Source organism: Pelodiscus sinensis, chromosome 15, assembly GCF_049634645.1.
Source record: "Pelodiscus sinensis isolate JC-2024 chromosome 15, ASM4963464v1, whole genome shotgun sequence".
In the NCBI taxonomy this organism is placed as follows: domain Eukaryota; kingdom Metazoa; phylum Chordata; order Testudines; family Trionychidae; genus Pelodiscus; species Pelodiscus sinensis.
In genome coordinates, this window is record NC_134725.1 from 36,523,045 (window position 1) to 36,546,483 (window position 23,439).

Consider the following 23,439-nt stretch of genomic DNA (forward strand, 5'->3'; position numbering starts at 1 on the left):
TGCTTTGATAGGATACTTTGTTCTTATAAAGACCATTATAAAATTATAAGAAAAAAGTGAAGCAGGTGAGCATAATTAACCTCATTTCACAGCTCAGAGTCCAACAGTTATGTAATGTGTTTCTGTTGCATAGATGAGAATAGTGAGTGACCTAGCTTAGTACTTCTTGACTCTTCACTAGTGTTGTATCATAGCCCTCTCTCTCTGCTAGAGTTATAGCAGCAATGGGCTATGTGCATTCTGAGTGCAGAGGACTTGTAGATTCTAAGGCCAAAAGGGATTATTGACCCTTTTGTCTGACTGCCTGGGTAACCCAAACCAAAAACCTGCCTCACAATAATTCCTTGAGCCAATTGTCCCAGTCTTAATTTAAGAGTGTCCAGTGATGAAAAAACCACCATTCACCCTTGGCAAGTTGCTCCATTAGCCTTCATTGCTAACACTTTGTACCTTCTTTCAGCCTTCCTTCAGAGGTCATGTTCTCTAGACCTTTAATCATTCTCGTTGCTCTTCCCTGGACCCTCTCCAATTTCTCCACATTTTCCTTGAAATGCGGTGTCCAGAACTGGACATAATACTCCAACTGAGGCCTAACCAGCGCAGAGTAGAGCGGAAGAATGACTTCTTGTGTCTTGCTCACAACACTCCTGCTAATGCCTCCCAGAATCATGTTTGCTTTTTTTGCAACAGCATCACACTGCTGACTCATTCCGCTTGTGGTCCACTGTAACCCCGAGATCACTTTCTTCCTAGACAATCGCTTCCCATTCTGTATGTGTGAAACTGATTGTTCTTTCCTAAGTGCAGCACTTTGCATTTCTCTTTATTAAACTCAGACCATTTCTCCAATTTGTCCAGATCATTTTGAATGATGACCCTATTCGACAAAGCAATTGCAACCCCCCCCCCCCCAGCTGAAGAGGCCTTGGGCAACAGAAGCTGAGCTCCATCCCACACAGCTCCCAGCACACCCCTGGCACCCCATGGAGAAGATACAGGAATCACCAGGAAAAGAGAAGGACCCAGGTGCTCATCTCCCCCCAGCTTCCCAGCCACAGCGGGACAGGGACCCCGACCCCGACCCCGACCCCGACCCCACCCCCACCCCCACCCCCACCCCCACACCCACTGCCCGCTCTCCAGCTGAGGGCTGGCTGACCCGAGCTTTTAAGCAGAGAAGCGCCCGCCCAGCCTGACCGAGAACTCTGCTCATTGGCTGGTAGCTCTGGGAGTGACGTGACAGTCCCCCTCTCGCTGCTGTCCACGAGCCTCTCCGGCACCGGAGACGTGGAGCTGAACGGGAAACACCGCCGGAAGAGAGGCGGGGCGAAAGGAGAGGGATAGGCCCGATGGCCAATGAGAAAGGGAGGCTGGGGCGGAGCAGCCAATGAGGGTGAGTGGGGGCGGGACGGAACGCCGCTGAGATCAGCCCGGCTGGAGACCCGACAGTAACCGGCGTCTGGGCGGGAGGGGCCGCCAGGTCAGCTGAGCTCTGGGGGCCGCGGGCGGGGCACTCTGAGGGGGGGGGGGGTGTCCCGAGGCTGGCTGGGGGGGGCTCGGGATGGAGCCGGGGGGGGTGTCCCGAGGCTGGCTGGGGGGGGCTCGGGATGGAGCTGGGGGGGGGTGTCCCGAGGCTGGCTGGGGGGGGCTCGGGATGGAGCTGGGGGGGGGTGTCCCGAGGCTGGCTGGGGGGGGCTCGGGATGGAGACGGGGGGGTGTCCCGAGGCTGGCTGGGGGGGGCTCGGGATGGAGCCGGGGGGGGTGGTCCCGAGGCTGGCTGGGGGGGGCTCGGGATGGAGACGGGGGGGGTGTCCCGAGGCTGGCTGGGGGGGGCTCGGGATGGAGACGGGGGGGGTGTCCCGAGGCTGGCTGGGGGGGGCTCGGGATGAAGCCGGGGGGGGTGTCCCGAGGCTGGCTGGGGGGGGCTCGGGATGTTGCCGGGGGAGGTGTCCCGAGGCTGGCTGGGGGGGGCTCGGGATGGAGCTGGGGGGGGGTGTCCCGAGGCTGGCTGGGGGGGGCTCGGGATGAAGCCGGGGGGGGTGTCCCGAGGCTGGCTGGGGGGGGCTCGGGATGAAGCCGGGGGGGGTGTCCCGAGGCTGGCTGGGGGGGCTCGGGATGGAGCCGGGGGGGGGTGTCCCGAGGCTGGCTGGGGGGGGCTCGGGATGTTGCCGGGGGAGGTGTCCCGAGGCTGGCTGGGGGGGGCTCGGGATGAAGCCGGGGGGGGTGTCCCGAGGCTGGCTGGGGGGGGCTCGGGATGGAGCTGGGGGGGGGTGTCCCGAGGCTGGCTGGGGGGGGCTCGGGATGGAGCCGGGGGGGGTGTCCCGAGGCTGGCTGGGGGGGCTCGGGATGGAGACGGGGGGGGTGTCCCGAGGCTGGCTGGGGGGGGCTCGGGATGGAGCCGGGGGGAGGTTGTCCCGAGGCAGGCTAGGAGGGGCCCTGGCATCGCCCAGCTGTGCTGGAGCCATGGGGCAGGGGCTGGTTGTTGGGGCTAAGGCAGAGTCACTGGGAGCTTTGCTGCCCCAGGTGCTGCTCCCCCCCTGCCCACTCGTGCTGGGGACCCGCAGGCAGCCCCTTCCCATGTGCTCTGGGTGTGGACGGGGGGCATTGACCTGGGCACTGCCCCCAGTGCAGCACAGACTCTGCCCCCAGGAGCTTCCAGACAAGAGAGACCAAGGGTGGGATGTGAATCAGCAACACCAGGGCAGGCTGGGGATTTGGCCCAGATAACCCAGCCAGCTCGTGGCAGAGGTGGGAAGAGGTCCCAGACCCATGCCTTAGCTGCTGCATCATGCTGACACAGTTACAAGCCTCCCTGCTAAAGTGCTGTCTGTTCCCAGGTGTGACCCAGGAGAAAGGAGATGCTCCTTGTGTCCATCCCTGAGGCCAGATGAATCTCTTGTCGATGGCAGTGGTGGCGGATCCTGAGCTGAAATGGATGAGTCTATGGCTCCGGGTCCGATGGGCAGCAGTGCTCGTGGTCCTGGTGGGCTCTCTGTTGGTGCTGTTGCTCCCACTGGCTGCAGTAGAAGAACAGTGTCAGGCAGTGCTCAAAGGACTTTCCTTCCTGAAAAATAAATTGGGAACAAGCTATGTAGGGATTACAAGGTACACAGGGCAAACAACTGGACTCAGCGTGACTTCAGGTGGATTAGAGTTGCTGGTGCTGAAACCCAAAGCCTCTCCAGGTGAGAAATGGGCTGTCTGGGAGACTAGGGAAATGTTGTGGGAGCCATGTTGCAGACACAAGTTAGAGAATGACTGTACAATACTCTGCATTTTTACAGCACACTTTTATTCAAGGATCTTCAAGCATTCTGTAAACATTTGGAACCTGCGCCAGACCTCTGCAAGTTAGAGAAGTTGTCCCCATTTTACGTAAGGATTAAACTAAGATCAGACACGTCAATAACAAAGCTGTAAATAAAAGCTAAAAATCCTGATGCAAAGTCCCTAGCTGGATTGATTTGAGCTATGAAAGGAGTGCCTGGTGGTATTCTAATAGCACTGTTTGTCCTTTGAGAGGTTCTTTCCAGATGTTCTTCTGTTCCCAGTAATGTTTCATGACAATCATGTCAGGATCTTGCACACAATGTATTGAACTGATGGAAAGCAGCCTGGATTTTTGGAGCATTTTTCCAAAATTCTGAGATTGATGCATTCAAGAAAGAAGTTAGCACAAATTGTACAACTACATTATTGACTTCTTTAGTCAGAATTTGGTTGTGGTTTTAAAAAATATTCAGAAGAACCACTGCACTTATAGCACTTTAATTTTGGCTACTTCAGAGTGCACTAGGAAGATATTAAATGCTTTATAATAAAAAAAAACAGTGGAAATGTTGCTGCAGACTGATCCCATTATATGCCTTGCATAATTGGCTATATGCATTTTCTAAAGTATCAGCTGTCGGCCATTTCTGAAAACTGGACACTAGGCTAAGTGGACCAGTCATCTTATTGGAATAGCAATACCTGTGCTTGCTTGCTTGCTGTGCTAAGCAGGAAGCCTTCTCCAGAAGCAAGCTGTGTGGGCAAAGCTGGTCCTGATCTACATATACCCTTCTCTTTAAACTAAGGTCGGGGTACTCTGGCAAGGCTTTGCTGGTACCACTGTAGGGCTATGTCTACACTGGCATGATTTTCGGAAATGCTTTTAACGGAAAAGTTTTCTGTTAAAAGCATTTTCGGAAAAGCGCATCTAGCTTGGCAGGACGCTTTTCCGCAAAAGCATTTTTTGGGGAAAAGCGTCCGTGGCCAATCTAGACGCATTTTTCCGCAAAAAAGCCCCGATCGCCATTTTCGCAATCGGGGCTTTTTTGCGGAAAACAAATCTCTGCTGTCTACACTGGCCCTTTTGCACAAAAGTTTTTCAGAAAAAGACTTTTGCCCGAACGGGAGCAGCATAGTATTTCCGCAAAAGCACTGACAATCTTACATGAGATCACCAGTGCTTTTGCAGAAATTCAAGCGGCCAGTGTAGACAGCTGGCAAGTTTTTCCAGAAAAGCGGCTGCTTTTCTGGAAAAAGTGGCCAGTCTAGACACAGCCTAGACACTGGCCAGTCTAGACACAGAGTGTGAATGGAGTTCATACCAGCAGAAGTATTTCTGACAGTATAGCTTGTAGGGATGTAATGGTGTAGTTGATTAACAGATTATAAAAAGGTTATAAGTTAATGTTCTAGACCAGTGTTTCCCAATTTTATGGGGCCACAGAATCCCTAGGATTGCCTTAAAAAAAAAAAAAAAAAAAAAAAGCCCCTGCCTTGTTTCATCAAGAAAAAAAAAGCTCCTCCGCCGCATTTTGTCGAACAAAAAAAGATCAGCCACCACAATTACCACCGCGGCTCTGTCTCTTTAGGAGGGGGCAGGGTATGCTGGCTTTTTGCAGAACCTTTGCTTTCCACGAAGCACCAATTGGAAAACACTGCTCTAGACTACACACATTTTTCCCTCCACCCCTTGCCAGTAAACTTTTTAGCAGGCTGGCCAGCAACCCAGCTCAGTCCCGGCTTGCACTTGGTCCTGGACCTACCCTCGCTGTGGCTCTGCATTTAAAGTGTATTAGGAGCCAGGTGAGCAGGCAGCCCATCTCAGTTCCAGCTCATGCCAGGTCTGGGAGCTCAAACCTCTCCATCCCCATGACAGGGGCTGCCTGGGGACAATAGAATAGTTGACTAACCCATAAAAATTAAATGAGGTTAATCGACTATTCAGTTAACTGATATTTAACATCCCTATTTGTTTGTTCCAGCATACTTGACTCCGAGTGAAAGAAATGATTCCTGCTACTGTGCTGTTTGCTAGTATAACAGCATCTACACTAGAGGCTTTGCTGGCACAACTGTGTTGCCCTGACCAACATAGTTGTGCCAGCAAAAGTTTGTAGGGTGGACCTTGCCTGAGCTTCTGGTATTTGCAACCCAGAGTAAAGGCTAGAACAAATTCTTAATATCACTCCAGGCTTGATTAATATCATTTTAATATTAATTAAAGGAATTCTCTTAGGGCTTTCTGTAGTGCCCATTACTGTAGTGTCTAAGTACTGTTGTTGTGCATTTCAGAAGTCAAATTAGAAGCCAAAGCAGCTTTGAACCAAGCCCTTGAAATGAAGCGTCAGGGAAAGCGTGAGAAAGCCCATAAACTCTTCATGCATGCTCTCAAGATGGATCCAGATTACGTTGATGCTCTGAATGAGTTTGGCATATTTTCTGAAGAGGAAAAAGACATCATTCAAGCAGACTACTTGTACTCCAAAGCATTGACTATTTCTCCTTGTAATGAAAAAGCTCTGATCAATCGGGACAGAACTCTGCCTCTGGTTGAAGAGATAGACCAGAGATACTTTAGCATCATTGACAGCAAAGTTAAAAAAGTGATGTCAATCCCCAAAGGCAATTCAGCCCTGCGGCGAGTGATGGAAGAGTCCTATTACCACCACATTTATCACACTGTTGCCATTGAAGGGAACACATTAACACTTTCTGAAATACGGCACATCATTGAGACCAGATATGCTGTTCCTGGGAAGAGTCTAGTGGAGCAGAATGAAGTCATCGGTATGCATGCTGCAATGAAATATGTGAATACCACGCTGGTATCCAGAATAGGCACTGTAACTATCAGTGACATTTTGGAGATACACAGGAGAGTCCTGGGCTATGTAGACCCAGTGGAAGCTGGGAGGTTTAGGACTACCCAGGTGTTTGTCGGACATCATATCCCACCCCATCCTCAAGATGTTGAAAAACAGATGCAGGAGTTCGTACAGTGGATCAACTCGGAAGATGCCATGAGCTTACACCCTGTGGAATTTGCTGCCTTAGCCCATTATAAACTGGTATATATACACCCATTTGTTGATGGCAATGGAAGGACCTCCCGCTTGCTAATGAATCTCATACTAATGCAGGCAGGCTATCCACCCATCACAATCCGTAAGGAACAAAGGGCAGAGTATTATCATGTATTAGAAGCAGCCAATGAAGGAGATGTAAGACCTTTCATACGCTTCATTGCAAAATGTACTGAGACCACTTTAGATATGCTGCTTATTGCCACAACGGAATATTCGGTGGGTTTACCTGAGGCTGATGGCAGCACTACTAGATACAAGCAAACTATTCCAGTCAAAACGTGAATGGTATGGTGACCCAATGACAAAATGAATGAGGGCTACTCAATATTCCTGTTGAGAAACAGCTCCATAAGAAAAGAAAATCACTCTTAACATTTCATTTATTTTATTTAAAGTTTAATAAATTAATATACTTTATTCATTATCTTTATGCCAAGCTAAACTGTGAAGTGTTGGTGTTTAATGTGCACTATGTCCAGCTTGTGTTACTGAAGGGGAAAGGAGAGAGAAATACAAAGTGAGGCCAATTTAGAAGTATCATCCAAGCCATAGTTATACCTAACTGAATTTCTACAATCCTAGATGGGATGGCTTTCTAAAGCCAACACCTTGTAATTGCCTTGATGCCAAGTCTGTCTTCATTTGTATCTCAAAGGGCAGGCATGAGCATCCTTTCTAAACATCACAAGCTGGGGGGTAGTATTTTGTTTTGCTACCATTGCCTTATTTCACTTTCCAACAAAACCCTTTCTAGTCAGTGTTGTAGCACTTTATTTAGAAGCCTTTTAGAGGGATTATTTTACAATTGTTCAAAAGCTCCAAGTATCCTTTCCTCCTTCATCCCACTGCTATGTGCCATATTGTTCATGTGCAATGAGTAGATTACTTACCAAAACATGTAAAATTAGGGGGTTACTTTTCTTTTTAAAAATTTGTGCAGCCACACTTTCAATGGTTAGTGTTCAGTTCCTTTTCTTTGGTTATGCAGCAATCAAGAAATTTATTTTAAAGTTAGTGTGAGATTGTCCAGGGGAAACTGAACAGACCCTGTCTAAATTTGTCAACTACATTGCAACTTGATTTCTTACACTGTGCATAAAACCCCTCTACTGCCTTCTGCAATTTAGTTAGGACTAGGGGTGTTAAAATGTGTTTTATTAAAGGACAACAGCCTACCTAATGCTGCAAGCAAAAGTTGCAATGCAATAAAAGCGCCTCTTGCAGGGAACACTCCAGTTATGTTTGAAAATAGGTAGCTTGGGTAAAGCAATGGAAAGTAGGATGCAAGCTCCAACCCCATCATTTCAACAGAGAAAATAACAGGTGTGTATACTAGATACTCTATATCCAGCTAGGGCATTTTGAAATGGTGCAAGAGGCTACTAGTCCTGACTGATGGCTTTAACAACGTCTAAATTTCCTGACTGCTATTGCAGGTGAGCTATCAAAGTCATCTCAACAGTATGGAGCGAGCCTCTTTCTGATGCTCTAATTTTCCAAGTACTCAGAAGCACATCAGACAGTTTTCTGCGCTTAGGCTCCAGTAAATCCTAATACTATAGTCTAGTTGTTTGCATAAATGCTTAAGTTGCAGTAATGAAACAATGTCTTAATATACTGCCATGCTCTCTCTGTTGCTTTGGTCAGGTCTACACTATGCAAGAAAGTCAACCTAAAATACACCACTCCATCTACAAGAATAGTGTAGCTTGATTCGATGTACCTTAAATCCAATTTCTTCAGTCTCATCCCTGTGGGAGGTTGAGGGGAAAGATTCTCCCATCCAGTTTCCCTTAATCCTTGTGATGGGAGCACCATCAGTAGTCAATTTAGCAAGTCCTTACTAGACCTGCTAAACTGAACTCCAGAAGAGTAATCACTGGAGTGTCACTGTTGGGGTAAGTGTAGACCTGGCCTTTCATTAAAAAAAAAAAAAGGAGGGGGGGGCCTTTGAAGTTGAGAGAGGACGCACTGTAACAAACTGGAAATATAACAGCCCAATATATCTTAAGTGGATTACCTACAGTAACGTCCTGAGTTTGAGAATTCAATAAGATCTTTCTACTGCTCATTGATATGGATTGGCTATATACGATACTTTTCTGAAGTCACAAGAAGCAGCTTGTAATGTTATGCTGCCCCACCCTCTGACAAATATCACTTAAGGCCTGACACATACCCCATGTAGTAAGTTTCATAATAAAACCAGGAAGGCAATCAAGTATCAAGATATGGTGTTGCCTGTTAGTGTACACTGGTCCATGTTCATGTCATGAATCTTGACTCAATGTACTAGACATTGCTGACTGGGACAAACAACAGGAACTTTTTTAAAAGCATGCTTATTTTTATAGAACAAGATGAGTATATGGATCCTGCACTTTAGCTATTTGTGAAAAATGTTATTTTAGTAACAGATTAATAAAGTATTTTACTATGTAAATCTTTGTTTTGGGATATATCACTTAGGTGTCATTACCTGTTGTTGCATCTTTTTTTCCACAAACGCAGATAGGGATTACTAAACTTAGTTACAGCAAGAATTTCTGGCCAGACTCTGGCTTTTTTTAAATTTAAATTAAATGTAACTAAGTGTAGCTATAATGCGTTGCACTCAAACATTTTTAATTTGCTTCTAGATTCAGAGGTCACATGATGAAAAGTGTATTGTTCCAAGCCTAGGATACATGGATGTTTGCTTCTAGAGCAGTGTGCCTTACCCTTTTTGATACCAGGAACTCTTGCTGTCTTCCTAAACTAGGGAAATCTGGACTGGTATTGGTCCACAAATCAGCTGTTGAGACACACTGTTCTAAAGCACTGAATACAACTCAGGAGATTATACGGAAAACATTATTGTAACACACAAGTTATGATTGACAACTTCTGTTGCAGTTAGTTTTAGGCTACTGAGGTAAATAATTTGATTTAACTTTAAGAAAGCTTAGCACAACTAAAAAAGTACTGAAAATACTGTTTGCTTATAAGAGTGCTACTGTCATGAAACTGACCTCAGCACCTTCTCCCCTATACTCATGTATGTTCTGACATTTGAAACTCCTTCTAGTTTCAGTTGGATAATAGTATTGGTCATTTTCTCTTACAGTAACTTTATACATGACACTGCATGTAACTCAGCTTCTTATTGATCAATGAAGTGGTTTAGAAATTTGTTAAATGAACAGTTCTTGTGAGAAAAGCTAGGTGGTATTGTCACATTGCTACCTTACCATCAGACACCATCAATACATTTTAAAGCAAAGGCACTTAATTTTGGAAGCCCTGAGGGCCACAATGAAACTCTCAGCACATGCCAAAGGCTGCAATTTAAGTGTGGTTTCACATGTATGTAAATATATGCAACTAGCATCTTTCACACTGACGGGCATGAATGCAAAGATTAAGGCAAGACTACACAATATGCAGACCCATTTAAGTCAGTTCCACTGATATTAATAAAATGTAATATTTACCCAATTTCCACCCATATAACAGCACTTTTAGGCTATGTCTACACTGCAGGCTTTTGCTAGCAGAGAGTATGCTAATAAAGTGCTCATTAGCATTTGTCGCACTGTCATTTGCATATTCTCTGCCAATGCTTTTTGCGCAAAAACAAGCAGTGTAGACAGGTCCATTTTGCGCAAAAAACCCTTTTGCACAAGATCCTTATGCCTCAAAAAAGGAGGTATAAGGATCTTGCGCAGAACAGACCCATCTACACTGCTTGTTTTTGCGCAAAAACCTCTTGTGCAAAAAGCCTTGGCAGAGAAGAAGTTACTCACCCTGTGAAGTAACGATTGTTCTTGGAGATGTGCCCCATGGGTGCTCCACTCCTGGTGTTGGGCCCTGTCCCGGCGCCGCAAATCGGACAGCTATCAGAGCCATGATCCAACGGACCGCATGTGTGGCTGCCTCTGGCGGCATTCGCACCTTTAATCTAAGCCCCACTTAGTTCCTCTCACCCGCTATCTGAAATGAGAAAATTCCAGAGCAGGGAGGAGGGCAGGTCGTGGAGCACCCACAGGGCACATCTCGAAGAACAATTGTTACTTCACAGGATGAGTAACTACTACTACTACTACTTCTTCAAGTGGCCCCGTGGGTGCTCCACTCCTGGTGACTTTGGAGCAGTACCCAAATATTTGAGGGCTCCAGAATTAAGGTGTTTGGGTATGAGAGTGTACTGCCGTAGTCACCGAGAAGTAAACAGCAAATTGATTTACTACAGCATGGTGCTTCATAAAGGTAGTATGGGAGGACCACGTTGCTGCCCAGCAAATGTCCCAAAATGGGACACCTCTTACAAAGGCTGTAGTAGTAGCTATTGCTCTGGTGGAATGAGACCTAGGTGGGCACAAAACAGGTTTGTTACGTAAAGAGTAGCAGGTGGTGATGCATGAAACTATCAGTCTTGCAACACGCTGGGACGTTAGGGGATGCCCCTTGGATCAATCTGCTAATGACACTATGAGACGGTCCAATTTTCTAAACTGTTGCGTTCTTTCAATGTAAAAAGCTAGTGCCCTCCTTACGTCCAGCATGTGTAATACTGCATCTTGTCATGAAGCATGAGGCTTGAGATAGAAGCATGGAAGAACAACCATTTCATTGATGTGAAATTCCGAACAGATTTTCGGGATAAACGCCGGATGAGACCTCAGCGTTACCAATTCTTTAGTGAACACTGTATAGGGTGGTGAAGACATGAATGCTGCTAAGGGTTCAAAGGGTGGATGAGTCAAAACCAGGTGAATCCAGAACCAGGTCCAGGTCTCACAAAGGGGGTGGCAGCCGCCGTGGTGGGTTGAAGTTTGAGAGTCCTTTCAGGAACCTTTGTGGTGGGGTGAGCAAACAAGGAGACCCCTCCTCCAGATGGTGAAACGCACTAATCGCCACTAAGCCTCCTTGTGAGTGCACTATCACAAGGCCTGTGTCGTGGAGATGTAGAATATAATCAAGTGTCTGGGATACATTAGTCGTTTGGGGATCCAGATCATTATTGTCATACTAAGCTTTAAATCTGGTCCATTTGGCTAGATATGTTGCTCGTGTGGAATCTTTCCTGCTATGTATTCATACTTGTTTGACTCTGTGTGAGCATGAGTGTTCGGCAGTGTTGAACCAACTAACATCCATGTCGTGAGGTGCAAGGTTTCAGATGACACAGGGAGCTGTTGTCTTGAGTCAATGGGTCCAGAAGAAGAGAAAGGGTGTACGGTGCTCTCAACAGACATCTGATGGAGCACTGAATATCAGAGCTGTCGCGCCCACGCCAGGGCTATAAAGATTACTCGAGCCTTCTCTATGCTGATCTTTTCTAGGATCTTGGGTACTAAGATGATCGGGGGAAACGTGTATAGCAATGATGTTCCCCAGTGACAGAGAAAGGTGTCTCCCAGAAAGTGACGTCCTATTCCCACCCTGGAACAATAGTTGGGGCACTTGGCGTTGAGTGCAGTCGTGAACAGGTCTATCGTAGGAAATCCCCAGCGGGTAAATATACGATGCAGAATGTCTGTGCGAATTTCCCATTCGTGATCGTTGTCGACACCGGTAAATAAGAGGCTGTCAATAGGGTGTTGTTGCAGATACACCAATTCCACAAATGCATTGTTTCCATACAGAGAGATCGGGATCGGGCATCTCCCTGTCTGTTAATGTAGTACATGGTGTCAATGTTGTCCGTGAGGATTCTGGTTGTCGTGTTTCTTATATGGGACTGAAAGTGTTGGCATGTGTGTCGCACTACTCTTAGCTCGAGTACATTGATATGTAACAGCATCTCCTGCATGGACCAGCGACCTTGGACTGTCAGGTTGCCCATATGCGCTTCCCAGTTGGTAAGAGACGCATCCATCATTAGTTGTTTTGACAGTTGCGAGTGATGGAAGGGAATGCCCGCCATAAGGGTGCGTGGCTTGGTCCACCACTGCAGAGCTTGCCACACGTGTGGAGGTACCACTACCATTTTGTGGACGCTGTGTTTTACCAACATATAAACTGTGGCCAACCAATGTTGGAGGCAATGAAAATGCAACCTTGCGTTTTGAACTACAGTGGTTGAAGCAGCCATGTGTCCCATGAGTTGTAAACAAACACGAATGTGAATGGTTGGAGCATGCGTCAGCGTGTGTACAAGATCTTGGATCGCCCCGAAATGTTCGGTTGGTAAGTAGGCGTGTGCTGTCTTTGAATCGAGTCTTGCCCCTATAAATATCAGGTCCTGTATCGGCTCTGGTGAAGACTTTTGCACATTTATGAGGAGACCCAGAGACTCAAAGATCTGGGAAGCTGTTGTTACCATTTGTCATGCCTCTGTGTATGTTTGGCCTCTGATGAGGCAATCGTCCAAATAGGGAAAAATTGACTCCGAATCTGCGCAGGTGGGCAGCCATCACTGCTAAGGTTTTGGTGAAGACCCTGGGTGCACATGCCAAGCTGAAAGGCAGTACCTTGTACTGAAAATGAACTTCCCCTAATTGGAAACGAAGAAAACGCCTGTGTGCCACATGGATTGTGATGTGGAAGTAGGCATCCTACAGGTCGAGGACTGCAAACCAATCTCCCTTGTTCAACAATGGAATGATAGTATTTAAAGTCACCATCTTGAAGCAATGTTTCCAGAGGTAGCGATTTAACTTGCGTAGGTCCAAAATGGGTCTCCAGCCTCCTGTCTTTTTTCGGATGAGGAAGCATCGGGAATAAAATCCTTTTCCCCAAAACTGCCTTGGCATCCAATGGTGAGTAGGCGCTGAACTACTTGTGTCAACAGATGCTTGTGAGAGGGGTCCCTGAAAAGGGCTGGGGTGGATGGAGTAGTTGGAGGAATGGCAAGAAAGGGGATGGAGAGACCAGATAGTACTACTTCTAGTACCCATCTGTCCAAGGTGATCTTGGACCAAGGTAGGTAGTATGGCTTCAGTCGATGGTGAAAGGACTGGATAGAGTTGTGCTGAACATTGAATGTGGGAGTCATGTTTGCATCCTCGACGGGGAAGTCAAATTTGTTGCTTTGTTGAAGGCTGATTGGACAAACGGTTTTGCTGAGGACTCTTGCATTGAGGACACTGCCGGAAGCGCTGGTTACCTGGGCATGTGGTGGTTGTTTATTAAACATGTAGTCATACCTTCTTTGGTAGGTATAATAGCGCTTGCGCCTATAAGGAGGTGTGTACATTCCTAATGTACATAGCGTGGTATAGGAGTCCTTCCCAGAATGAAGAACCTTATCAGTGTTGGCAGCAAACAGTTTGTGTTTGTCAAAAGGTAGGTCTTCAACCTTAATTTGCAGCTCTCGCGGGGTTCCTACAGAGGATAACCAGGAAGACCGTCTCATGGCCATGGATGGCCATCTGCAATGTGGTATTACAGGAGACATAGCCCTCTTGCACTATGACCTTCAATAAAGGTTTCTTGGTATCCGGGCAGGTGTTGCAACAACTCAGCGAATTTTGAATAGCTGTCAAAATTGTGGTTTGAGAGATGGGCCAAGTAGTTTGCAATACGTAATAACAACGAAGCAGAAGAGTAAACTTTTCTACCGAAGACGTCTAATTTCTTATTGTCTTTATCTTGTAATTTATTTTGATATTGAGGCACTTTAGCTCTGTGCTACACAGCGTCAACTACCAGTGAGTTAGGCTGGGGATGATTGAAGAGAAAATCCAAACCTTTGGCGGGCACAAAGTATTTTCAATCAACCTTTTTACTTGTTGGAGCGACCGATGTTGGGGCCTGCCATATTTCATCCACCACTTCCATAATTGCCTCTTCAATAGAGGGGGCAATTTTTGCTCGCTATTGCCGCCGTAGGTTTTTAAAAAGACTGTGTTAATTGGAACATCTGCTAATTGTATGTATCGTGTCTTTGCCACTCTTTTGAACAGGTCCTGGAATTGTTTCAGGTCATCCAGTGGAGGAGTCACCCAGGATCATTGCCTCATCCAGAGAAGAAGAGGAGCAATCAGTTGGGGAAATGCCCTTTTGAGGATCTTCTGTTTCGGACAATTGTCCCTCTTCTGCTTCTGACTGTTCGTGTTCCACGTTGGACTTTTCGATGGAAGAGGCGAATTCAGCTGCTGTGAATTCTCAGGTAAGTATTGCACGCTGGGCGAGCGACAGCTGGAGGATCACCCCCTGTAGGACAGTGAAACGTGATCCCAATGGGAATGGTCTTAGGCAGCCCTATGGTAGTGCCCATAATATCTCAGAGCGTGCTAGAGTATCGGGAAGACCGTGCCCTGCGGATATAGCAGACTCTCCGCAGTGATGATCTAGGTGATCTGTGAGTTGGTGATCGTCTGGGTGAACGAGAATGAGATGGAGAGCGTCGTGTTTCTATGTAGACGGTATCCCTATAGGTGGGTCGCCTATGTGCTTAATAAGTAGGAGAAGTACTGTAATCCTGCTACCGTTGGTGCCTTGGTGGTGAAGGAGACAATCCTGGAGAAAAGGTAGGAGAGGGAGACAATGCCTTAACAGGTCTGAGGAGAATGATTGAAGATGGAAGACAGGGAGCTCCGTCCACGACCAGGGGCGGATGAGAGGAACTGAGCGGGGCTGGACCACGCGCAACAGATCAAAGGCACGAATGCCGCCAGAGGCAACCAAACATGCGTGGTCCGGCGGATCACGGCTCTGATAGCTCTCTGATTCGCGGTGCCAGGATGGGGCGACACCAGGAGCGGAGCACCCATGGGGGCCACTCGAAGAAGAATATGCAAATTACAGCGCAGCAAATGCTACTGAATGCTTCATTAGCATACTCTCTGCTGGCAAAAGCCTGCAGTGTAGACGTAGCCTTACTGTGAAATGACAGTCCATGAATTTAATTACTAAAACACAAATCAACAGAAGACCATTTACTGAATCACCATTGTGGAGTATGTTCCCGGGGAGGCCATGTTCAAAAGGATCCCATTCACAAGCTGCATGATGAGCCCCATATAAACCCAAACCGCACCACAGGCCGCATGTAGTCCATGGGCTGCATGTTGAGTAGCCCTGTTTTAGAGGCAGGTGTCTGAGAGTCTATCTGCAAGTTAGTTTGTTCAAGAACTCCTCTTAAATGGTAATAGTTAGGACCACCCAATTTAGTATGCAGCTTCCTCTTACCTTAACTTAAGGGTCAGGGTTTGGTTGTGGCAGAAAAATAGGATGTGCCTTTGGAAGTCAATTGTTTTTTCCCCTAACATGGAAAAGGAGAGAGCTGACGGGAAGGACGCAGTACTACACTATCACGGCTGGAGGCAGTGAGCATGGGGGACAGCTATGCTGCAGAGTGACCATTGGGGCAGCCGCACCAGAAAGGGAGCAACTAGCTGGGGATGGGGCTCACCCTCTTGCTAGTCACCAGCCCAGGTAAATGACCTCTCTTTCCTAAACTCCTTCTGCTTCTTCCCCTCCCTGAAGTACCACTGGGGCTGGGCAGCATAGCCCTCTCCCAACTGGGTCTCAGCATGGCCATGCCAGCAAGCCAGCACAACTCCCCCCTCCCATCCTGGGTCCAGAATGTAAAAAAAGCATTAAAAATATTAACTGTGCAACCAAGCTAATTTCCATCAGTTACACAGTTAAAGGGGCCCCACAGACTCCCAGCTAAACAGAAACAGATAATCATTAGCTCATAGGTTAACCTCTTGCATCCCTAGCCTGGATCTGGGGAGCACTGCTGAAGCTAGACTCTGCGCTGCTACCACCATCCACCCCCAGGAGGCTGCCGGGTCCCGCAGCGTGGCCACGCCAGTGATGATCTATATGGTCCTCCCCATCCCACCCCCAGCTGGACCCAGACAACACCAAGTAAGTTTTCTAGTATTTAAATAAAAGCAACGGTATTTTTTAAAAAAAACCTTTGAGAATTTTTAGTTTAATAAAGCAGTAACTTGCACTTCACATTGTGTACAAAACAAAATTCAAGAAACTGAAGCCATATAGAAACAAACTGTCAAGACATGAAATCGTCATTTAGCAAACAAAATGTAAAATGGTCCACAGTAGCATTTACAGCTTTTACATGAAACAAAATTACCAGGGCTAATATTGTTGATTCAGCTTAAAAATAAGAGTCTGAATGCCATTTACAAATACACAATATAAAAACAGACCATCTTGAGTGGAACATCAACTGAATATATTTTTATATAATTCCCTCCCCTCCCTTAATACTAAAATAGGCCATTGTGGTGAAGTTACTAGCATCTGCCATATGAACTTTTCAGCAAGGAGGTGTATGGGACAATGACTTTGGAAATAAGTCAGTGTGCGTAAGATGTACTGTATGTTACCACAGAGGCTGCCTGCCTACTATCACCAACTGAACCCATGTGAGACCAGTGTGTCTCTACGATCACAGCATTAAGCTGTCATTCAATTGTCTCATTCTTTAAAAAAGTAAAAACAAAAACCAAAAAACCTCTATAAAACTTCATCTTGTAGCCAATCTGCAAAGTGAAGGTTACCCCCTCGCATTACCCTCAATATGAGGGATCATTTAAAGCCATTTTAGCAAAACAAAAAAACATACCCCTTTGCTCTCAGAGAAAAATAAATGACTAGATTTGTACAGCCCCATTCTGAATCTTGGTGAATGCAACAGTCCAGAGAAGTATTTACACAGGAGTGTGACTGGCTGTTTCTCTTGCTAGCATAAGTAAGGACACAACATGGCTTCCAAAAAGGCATTTCTCATTTTATTCTTGCTCACTTTTCCAGTAACAACCTGGCAAAATCTGCATTCGACATCTTTTTAGGCTCCTCCGTGGATTCAGATGAAGTTGCTGGTGAATTCTGGACCATCCCATTCTCAGTCTTTGTCACAAGATTGCTCTGGCGCTGTAATGCACGAGGCACCATTGCCAGCTGAGTTCTGCCCTTTCCCCGTCTAAAAACACAAAAACATGTTTAAGAATATCAAGGAGTACATTTGTTTGAATCAGAAGAGGAAAAAGACAAAGGTTTGTTCACCACAAGGAACATCCAGTTAGCTACTGTTCCTTTCTCAATTGTTTTACTAAACAGGCAATGCAATGTTGACGGTGCTTTCATTTTGTTGCCCTTCAAAGAGTGAATTATAGTGCTGGCAAAGGCACGATGCCTGACAGCTTGGGAGACAGAAGTCTCCTATTTATCCATTGAACAGTTACACAGCAGTAGCACAGCCTCTCTTTACTAGGCTACATCTAGACTGCAAGCCTCTTTAGAAAAAGAGCATCTAGACTGCAAGCAGTACTTTCGAAAAAGCAAGCCGCTTTTTCGAAAGAAAGCATCCAGGCAGTCTGGACGCTCTCTTTCGAAAAAGCCCTGTTTGCATTCAAGAACGCCTTTTTTCGAAAGAGTACTTTCAAAAAAAGGCATTCTTCCTCGTGAAATGAGGTTTTCCGCCGTCGAAAGAAAAGCCACGTTCTTTCGATTTAATTTCGAAAGAACATGGCTGTAGTCTAGACGCAGGTGATGTTTTTTCGAAAAGAGGCTACTTTTTTCAAAAAAAAAAAACCAAGTCTGGACACAGCCCTAGTGTGCCTGGAATCCTTCTCTGTAAAAACACCTTTCAGACATGAAAGGAGAGCTTGGTCTTTCTACCTATTTCATATTTGGTTGATTATCAAGATCATTCAGGCCAGTTCTGTGCTCAGACATGCCCAGCAGAAATTATCAATGAACAGCTATTGACAATACAGTAAACTTCCGATAATCCGGCACCTTTAGGACCCAGGGGGTGCCGGATTATCAGGTTTGCTGGACTATCGGAAGGGGGGCTATGAGGGGTCTGGGGTGGGGGGGAGGATGCCACCCCCAGACCCCTCATAGCCCCCCCTTCCGATAGTCTGGCTCTGCCCCAAGCATCCTTGATTCAGCCGCTGCTGGTCAGTTTCAGAAGCGGCTGAATCAGGGACACTGGCAGCAGAGCAGCTGGAGTGCTGCCGGGTTGGTCCGGTAGCACCGACCCTTGGCATGGGCGCTCCTTGGCGACTCCTTGGCGCTACTGGACCAACCCAGCAGCACCCCAGCTGCTCTGCCCCAGGTGTCCCCGAGTCAGACGCTGCTGATACTGATCCGCGGCTGACTCCAGGAAGCCCAACCCGAGGCAGAGCTGCTCTGCCCTGGGCTTCCTGGAGTCAGCCACTGGTCTGTTTCAGCACTGGCTGAATCAGGACGCCTGGGGCAGAGCAGCTGGAGTGCTGCCAGGTTGATCCCGTAGCGCTGCCCCTTGGGGCTGCGGGACCAACCCAGCAGCACCCCAGCTGCTCTGCCCCAGGCGTCCCCAAGTCAGCCGCTGCTGAAACTGATCAGGGGCTGATTCCAGGAAGCCGGGGCAGAGCAGCTCTGCCTCGGGCTTCCTGGAGTCAGCCGCTGGTCAGTTTTAGCAGCAGCTGAATCGGGGACAGCTGGGGTGCTGCCAGGTTGGGTCCCGCAGCCCCGAGGGGCAGCGCTCCGGGATCAACCTGGCAGCACTCCAGCTGCTCTGCCCCTGGCTTCCTCGATTCAGCCGCTGGTCAATTTTAGCAGCGGCTGAATTGGGGAAGCTGGGGGCAGAGCAGCTCCAATTGTCTGGCTGCCCGGAGCACTTCCGGGTTCCTGATGGTGCTGGACCATCAGGAGTGCCGGACCATCAGAGTTTTACTGTACTAGCTGTCTAGCAGTGGGAAAGGGTCTACATCACATTGCCACACCTGTGAGTTCACTACTCCCTAAATCAGTGTTTCCCAATTGGTGCTCCGGGGAACCCTGGGGTTCCGCGGAGCAAAACTAGGGGTTCCGCGAGGAGCCGGAGCTCCCCTGCCCCCTCTGAAAAAGAGAGAGAGCGAGCCGGCTAGCCAGCAGAAGCATGGGCGGCGAGTTGTGTGGGCTCGTGGTGCCCATGCTCCAGCAATATTTGGAGCTGGAGCGGGTCCCAACCCCCTCTCCGTGCATCCTCCCACCCCAGCCCCAGAGCGTCTCTCCCCTGTCCCGGACCCGTCCCTGCTATGTGCAACCTTCACTGAGCTCCCCCTTGCTGGCTGCTGCTGCTGCCCTCTGCAGCGTGCTAAAACCAGTGGGTGGGGAGACGCCCAGACGTGACATAACATCACGGCCTGGGATTTTAAACCTGCCGGGCGCTGTATTGCATCGCATGGCTGAGTTGCGGGTTCGCAGTCCGGGGACAGAGCACAGACTCCGGCCCCGCAAAGTGGAATGCAGAAGGTACGGTAGAGGGAGAAGAAAAGGGAGAGGGAGGGAAGGGAAGGGGATTGTGCAGAGGGAAAGGGGAAGGGCTGGGAGAGAAAGGTGCTTGTGCAGAGGCGGAGGGGAAGCGGAAGGCACCAAAGGGACAGAGTAGAGGAGAGACAAATGCCACGGGGCCAAGTGCAGACAATGAGGAAAAAGGCAGGAGGGGAGGTGTCAGTGGGAGAGGGACAGGGTGATGCTGGGAGGGGACAGGGTAAGAGCATTAGGGGCTAGATAGGTATGGGGAGGTGCTGGGAGAAGGCTTGAAAGAAGGGATGGGCATGAGGAAGGCAGGGATGGAGTAAGTCATGTGTGAGGACACAGGGGCATGAAGGGAATGCGGGCAGAGGGTGGTGAGGGGGTGGGCATCAGGGAAAAAGGGGGCAGGGGAAGTGAGGGAAGGGGGAGGCACCAAGAGGGTGCAGGGGTAAGGGAAGGTGCAGGTGCCAAGGGATTCTGGGGGTGAAGCAGAAGGGCAGATACCTGCAGGGGAGGGACCACCATCAGAGGAGAGATGCAGGGCAGGTGTGTAGAGGGAGGGGTAGCTCACCTGATCAAAGTGGGGCTACTGGAGGAGTGGGCACAGGGAGGAGAGAAGGGCTGGTGGAGGGGGGGCAGGTCACAGGAGGGCTGAGGACAGTGAGATGGGCAGGAGTCAGGACAGCAGAGGAGGGTGAGGAGTTGGGGGGCAGCAGGCACCAGGGGAGCTGATGGAGCAAGGGGAGGAGACAGGGCAGCAGAGGGAAAAAGTAGAGGTTTAAATATTTATTAATAACTTGGGTGCCACAGTGGCACATCCAAACAAGCCACATGAACTCAGTACTGGTGCACAACACAAAATTCATTCTGCTCATGTGAGGAAACTCTTAGGCTATGTCTACACTGGTTGTTTCTTGCGCAAGAACATCTTGGGCAAGAGTTCTTGTGCAAGAACACATCCACTCTTCCATGTGCGAGCTGTGCTTTTGCACAAGAGCATCTATGGCAGTGTGGACATTCTCTTGCCCAAGGAAGTGCTGATGGCCATTTTAGTCATAGGGCTTTCTTGCTCAAGAAATTTATGTTGCCTGTCTACACTGGTCTCTTGTGCAAGAATAGTTACACAAAAGGGCTTATTCTTCAGCGGGAGCATCGTAGTTCTTGTGGAAGAAGCCCTGATTTCATACATTAGAATGTCAGTTTACTTGCGCAAGAACACACGGCCAGTGTAGACAGGCAGCAAATTTTTGTGCAAGAGCGGCCGCTTTGGCACAAGATCATGCCAGTGTAGACACAGCCAACAGGAGAGAGGAAGGGAGGAAGGCAGAGGTAGGGAATCAGCACTGGCTCAGCATGTCTGCATGGTTTGGGGGAAGGTGCAGGGTAATTGAGCTCAGCTGGGTTGCAGAGTAGGGAGGTCCGGGGAGCTGGGCTGGGCTGTGGGGTAGGGGATGTGTGTGTGTGTGTATAACTCAGAGCTCAGTTTGGCTGCAGGAGGAGGGAGGTGCCGGAAACTGGGACTAGACTCAAGGGGAGTGAGGGGCAGAGAATCGGCTCTTGGCTCAGCAGTTTTGCGGGGCTTGGAGGAAGTGCAGGGAAACAGGGCTCAGCTGTGCTGTGGGGGAGGCATGCAGGTAACCAGTGCAGGGCTCAGCTGGGCTGAGGTGGATGGGGGAGGGCATACAGAACAGATGGGGGAGGGCAGCTCAGCTGGGCTGTGAGGGGCTGCAGGGAACTGGTGCTGCACTCCCTTGGATTGTGGGGGATGGTTTTGGGGGAGTTACAGGGAACCAGCAGGGGTGGGCAGCTCAGTTGGGTTGCAGGGGATAGAGGTGCAAAGAAGCCTAGTGGGGATGGGGACGGGGGGGGGGGGGGGGGGGGGAGACCAGGAGCCCTGAAATGACCTCCCCTGGACCAAAAATTCCTCATCTGGGACCAGTCAGGTCCAGAGGGTGCCAGATCAGGGAGGTCCAACTCCTAACCTAGTCCGCTCCTTGCACTCTTCCTCATAACCAGACACCCTATCCCTAGCCTACTCCTGCTCCCTCCCCCTGGCCAGACACCCTACATCCAGCCTGCTTCTGCACCCTACCTACCACCCAGACCTTACCCCCTTTCGCCCCCCACCTCCTTCCCAGATCCTCTGCACCCCATCCCTATCCCGCTCCTTGGCAGCCCTGCCATCCACCCTAGCACCTAGCACCACCCTGGCCCCAGCACCTTGCCTCACACCCCAAGACTCAGCACCACCCTGGCCCTGGCCCCAGCACCCTGCCATCCACTCTAGCACCCAGCAGCACCCTGTTCCTTGTCACAGCACCCTGCCAGTCACCCTAGTGCCCAGCAGGACCATGTCCCTGACCCCAGCACCCTGCCACCTGCCTGCCCCAGAACCTTGCCCCAGCACCCCGCCACCTGAGCCAGCATCCTTCCACCCAGCAGCACCCTCTCCCCAGCCCCAGCACCCACTAGCACTCTGTCCCCTACCCCCACCAGCACATCTTGGACCACATTAGTGAGGATTGGGGTTTTTTGGAGGGTTTTTGTTTTGTTTTTTGCATCTCACTTGTGTGACCCTAACTGACTTTTCTGTGGATCAGTGACCTTTGACTCAAAACAGGTTCCTCGCCCCTCTCATAAATAGAGACAATGCTAAAACCTTTTGAGTTTGACATAGTATTTTATTTAAAAATGAAGCCTGACCAACAAGCCCCCAATTGGGATCAAACCCCCATTTCACTGCAGCATCATAACACTCCTGCACCACCTGACCCCAAATCTGAGCCTATCATATACTGGAACCCCTTGTGCTGGGCCTCTTACATCCCCAAACTCCTGCATCCCCACATCCTCAGTCTTCTGCTGCAACACTCCTGCACCATCCACACATGGCAAATCTGTGTCCTGAGCCCATCACACTCACAGCCTTCTTGCCCTGAGTCCCTCACATATCCAGCCCAAACTCCAGCACCCTCACATCCACGAGCCCTGGCTTGCTCAGCACCCCAACCTTCCACCTGAGTCCAACACTCCCCAGCCTGGAGCCCCCTCTCCTGCATCCAAATTCCCTCCCAGAGCTTGTACTTCTCACCCTTTCCCACACCCAAATCCTTCATTCCCACCCCACACCTTACTCTCACTAGGTTGAGACAGGTATAAGGGCTAGGGATAGCAAGTGATGGAGAGGAGGGGAACAAAGCAGATGAGGCCTCACAGAAGGGAGGTGGGGGGGGGTGTCTCGGGGAAGGAATTGGTGGGTCCCTCTTTTCTCCCGCCCCCCCCCTCCTTTTTTTGGGGGGCGGTTAACAAACTTAGGGGTTCCTTGAAATTCTGAAAAGCTGAAAAGGGTTCCTCGGCCAACTAAAATTGGGAAACACTGCCCTAAATCATAAGGCACTTCATTATCCTCATCTGTCCTTGGTGAGATTCCTAGATGGGATGTTAATGCATAACCAATTAACTATTTAACCAATACACTGATGCTTATTGGTTAACGGCATTGGTTACAATCACAGTGCCTCCACAGCAGCAGAGCAGTGAAGTTCCTCCCCAGAAGCCAGGCCCTGCTCTCAGGGAGGCTTCACTGTGGGCTCTGCAATATAAAGTTTAGCCCACAGAAGAACCTGCAGAGTCCGCAGCACAGTAACCATAAAGCTGCCAAGATTTTCAGTGATCTTCAAACTTTTTTCCCCCCTCATGACCCAGTGGAGGAAAATTGTTGATGCCTGTGACCCAGCATAATGATATCTTTTGAGTAGAGTGAGGACTAAGAGGTGGGGCCACGATGGGGTTGGTATGAAGGGGAGGGAGGATTTAGCAGTGCAGCGGGAGTCCTACGGCAAGATTCCTGCCCATCCTGGCACTGGGGCACAGTGTGGTCCGCAGAAGTGACCAG

General features: G+C 49.0%; 2 protein-coding genes across 4 annotated transcripts in view; one reads left to right on the plus strand and one right to left on the minus strand.

Moving 5' to 3' along the window:
* Window positions 1–1,397: 1,397 nt before the first annotated feature.
* On the plus strand, window positions 1,398–8,799 carry FICD (FIC domain protein adenylyltransferase). 2 transcript variants are annotated; one of them, XM_075898773.1, is made up of 3 exons: window positions 1,398–1,480; window positions 2,838–3,185; window positions 5,563–8,799. In XM_075898773.1, the coding sequence occupies exons 2-3, from the start codon at window positions 2,888–2,890 to the stop codon at window positions 6,636–6,638; spliced, it is 1,374 nt and encodes a 457-aa protein (XP_075754888.1). In that variant the 5' UTR covers window positions 1,398–1,480; window positions 2,838–2,887; the 3' UTR covers window positions 6,639–8,799. The 2 variants fall into 2 exon arrangements, with proteins under 2 accessions (XP_075754888.1, XP_025046367.1); XM_025190582.2 differs by lacking the exon at window positions 1,398–1,480 and adding an exon at window positions 2,424–2,748.
* A 7,408-nt stretch (window positions 8,800–16,207) lies between these two features.
* Window positions 16,208–23,439, minus strand: part of SART3 (spliceosome associated factor 3, U4/U6 recycling protein) — a 31,530-nt gene continuing 24,298 nt past the window's right edge. For both annotated transcript variants that reach the window (XM_075898772.1, XM_075898771.1), the window contains exon 19: window positions 16,208–17,241. In XM_075898772.1, coding sequence (XP_075754887.1) covers window positions 17,061–17,241 — 181 coding nt within the window. In that variant the 3' untranslated portion in view covers window positions 16,208–17,060. The remainder of the gene's footprint in view (window positions 17,242–23,439) is intronic.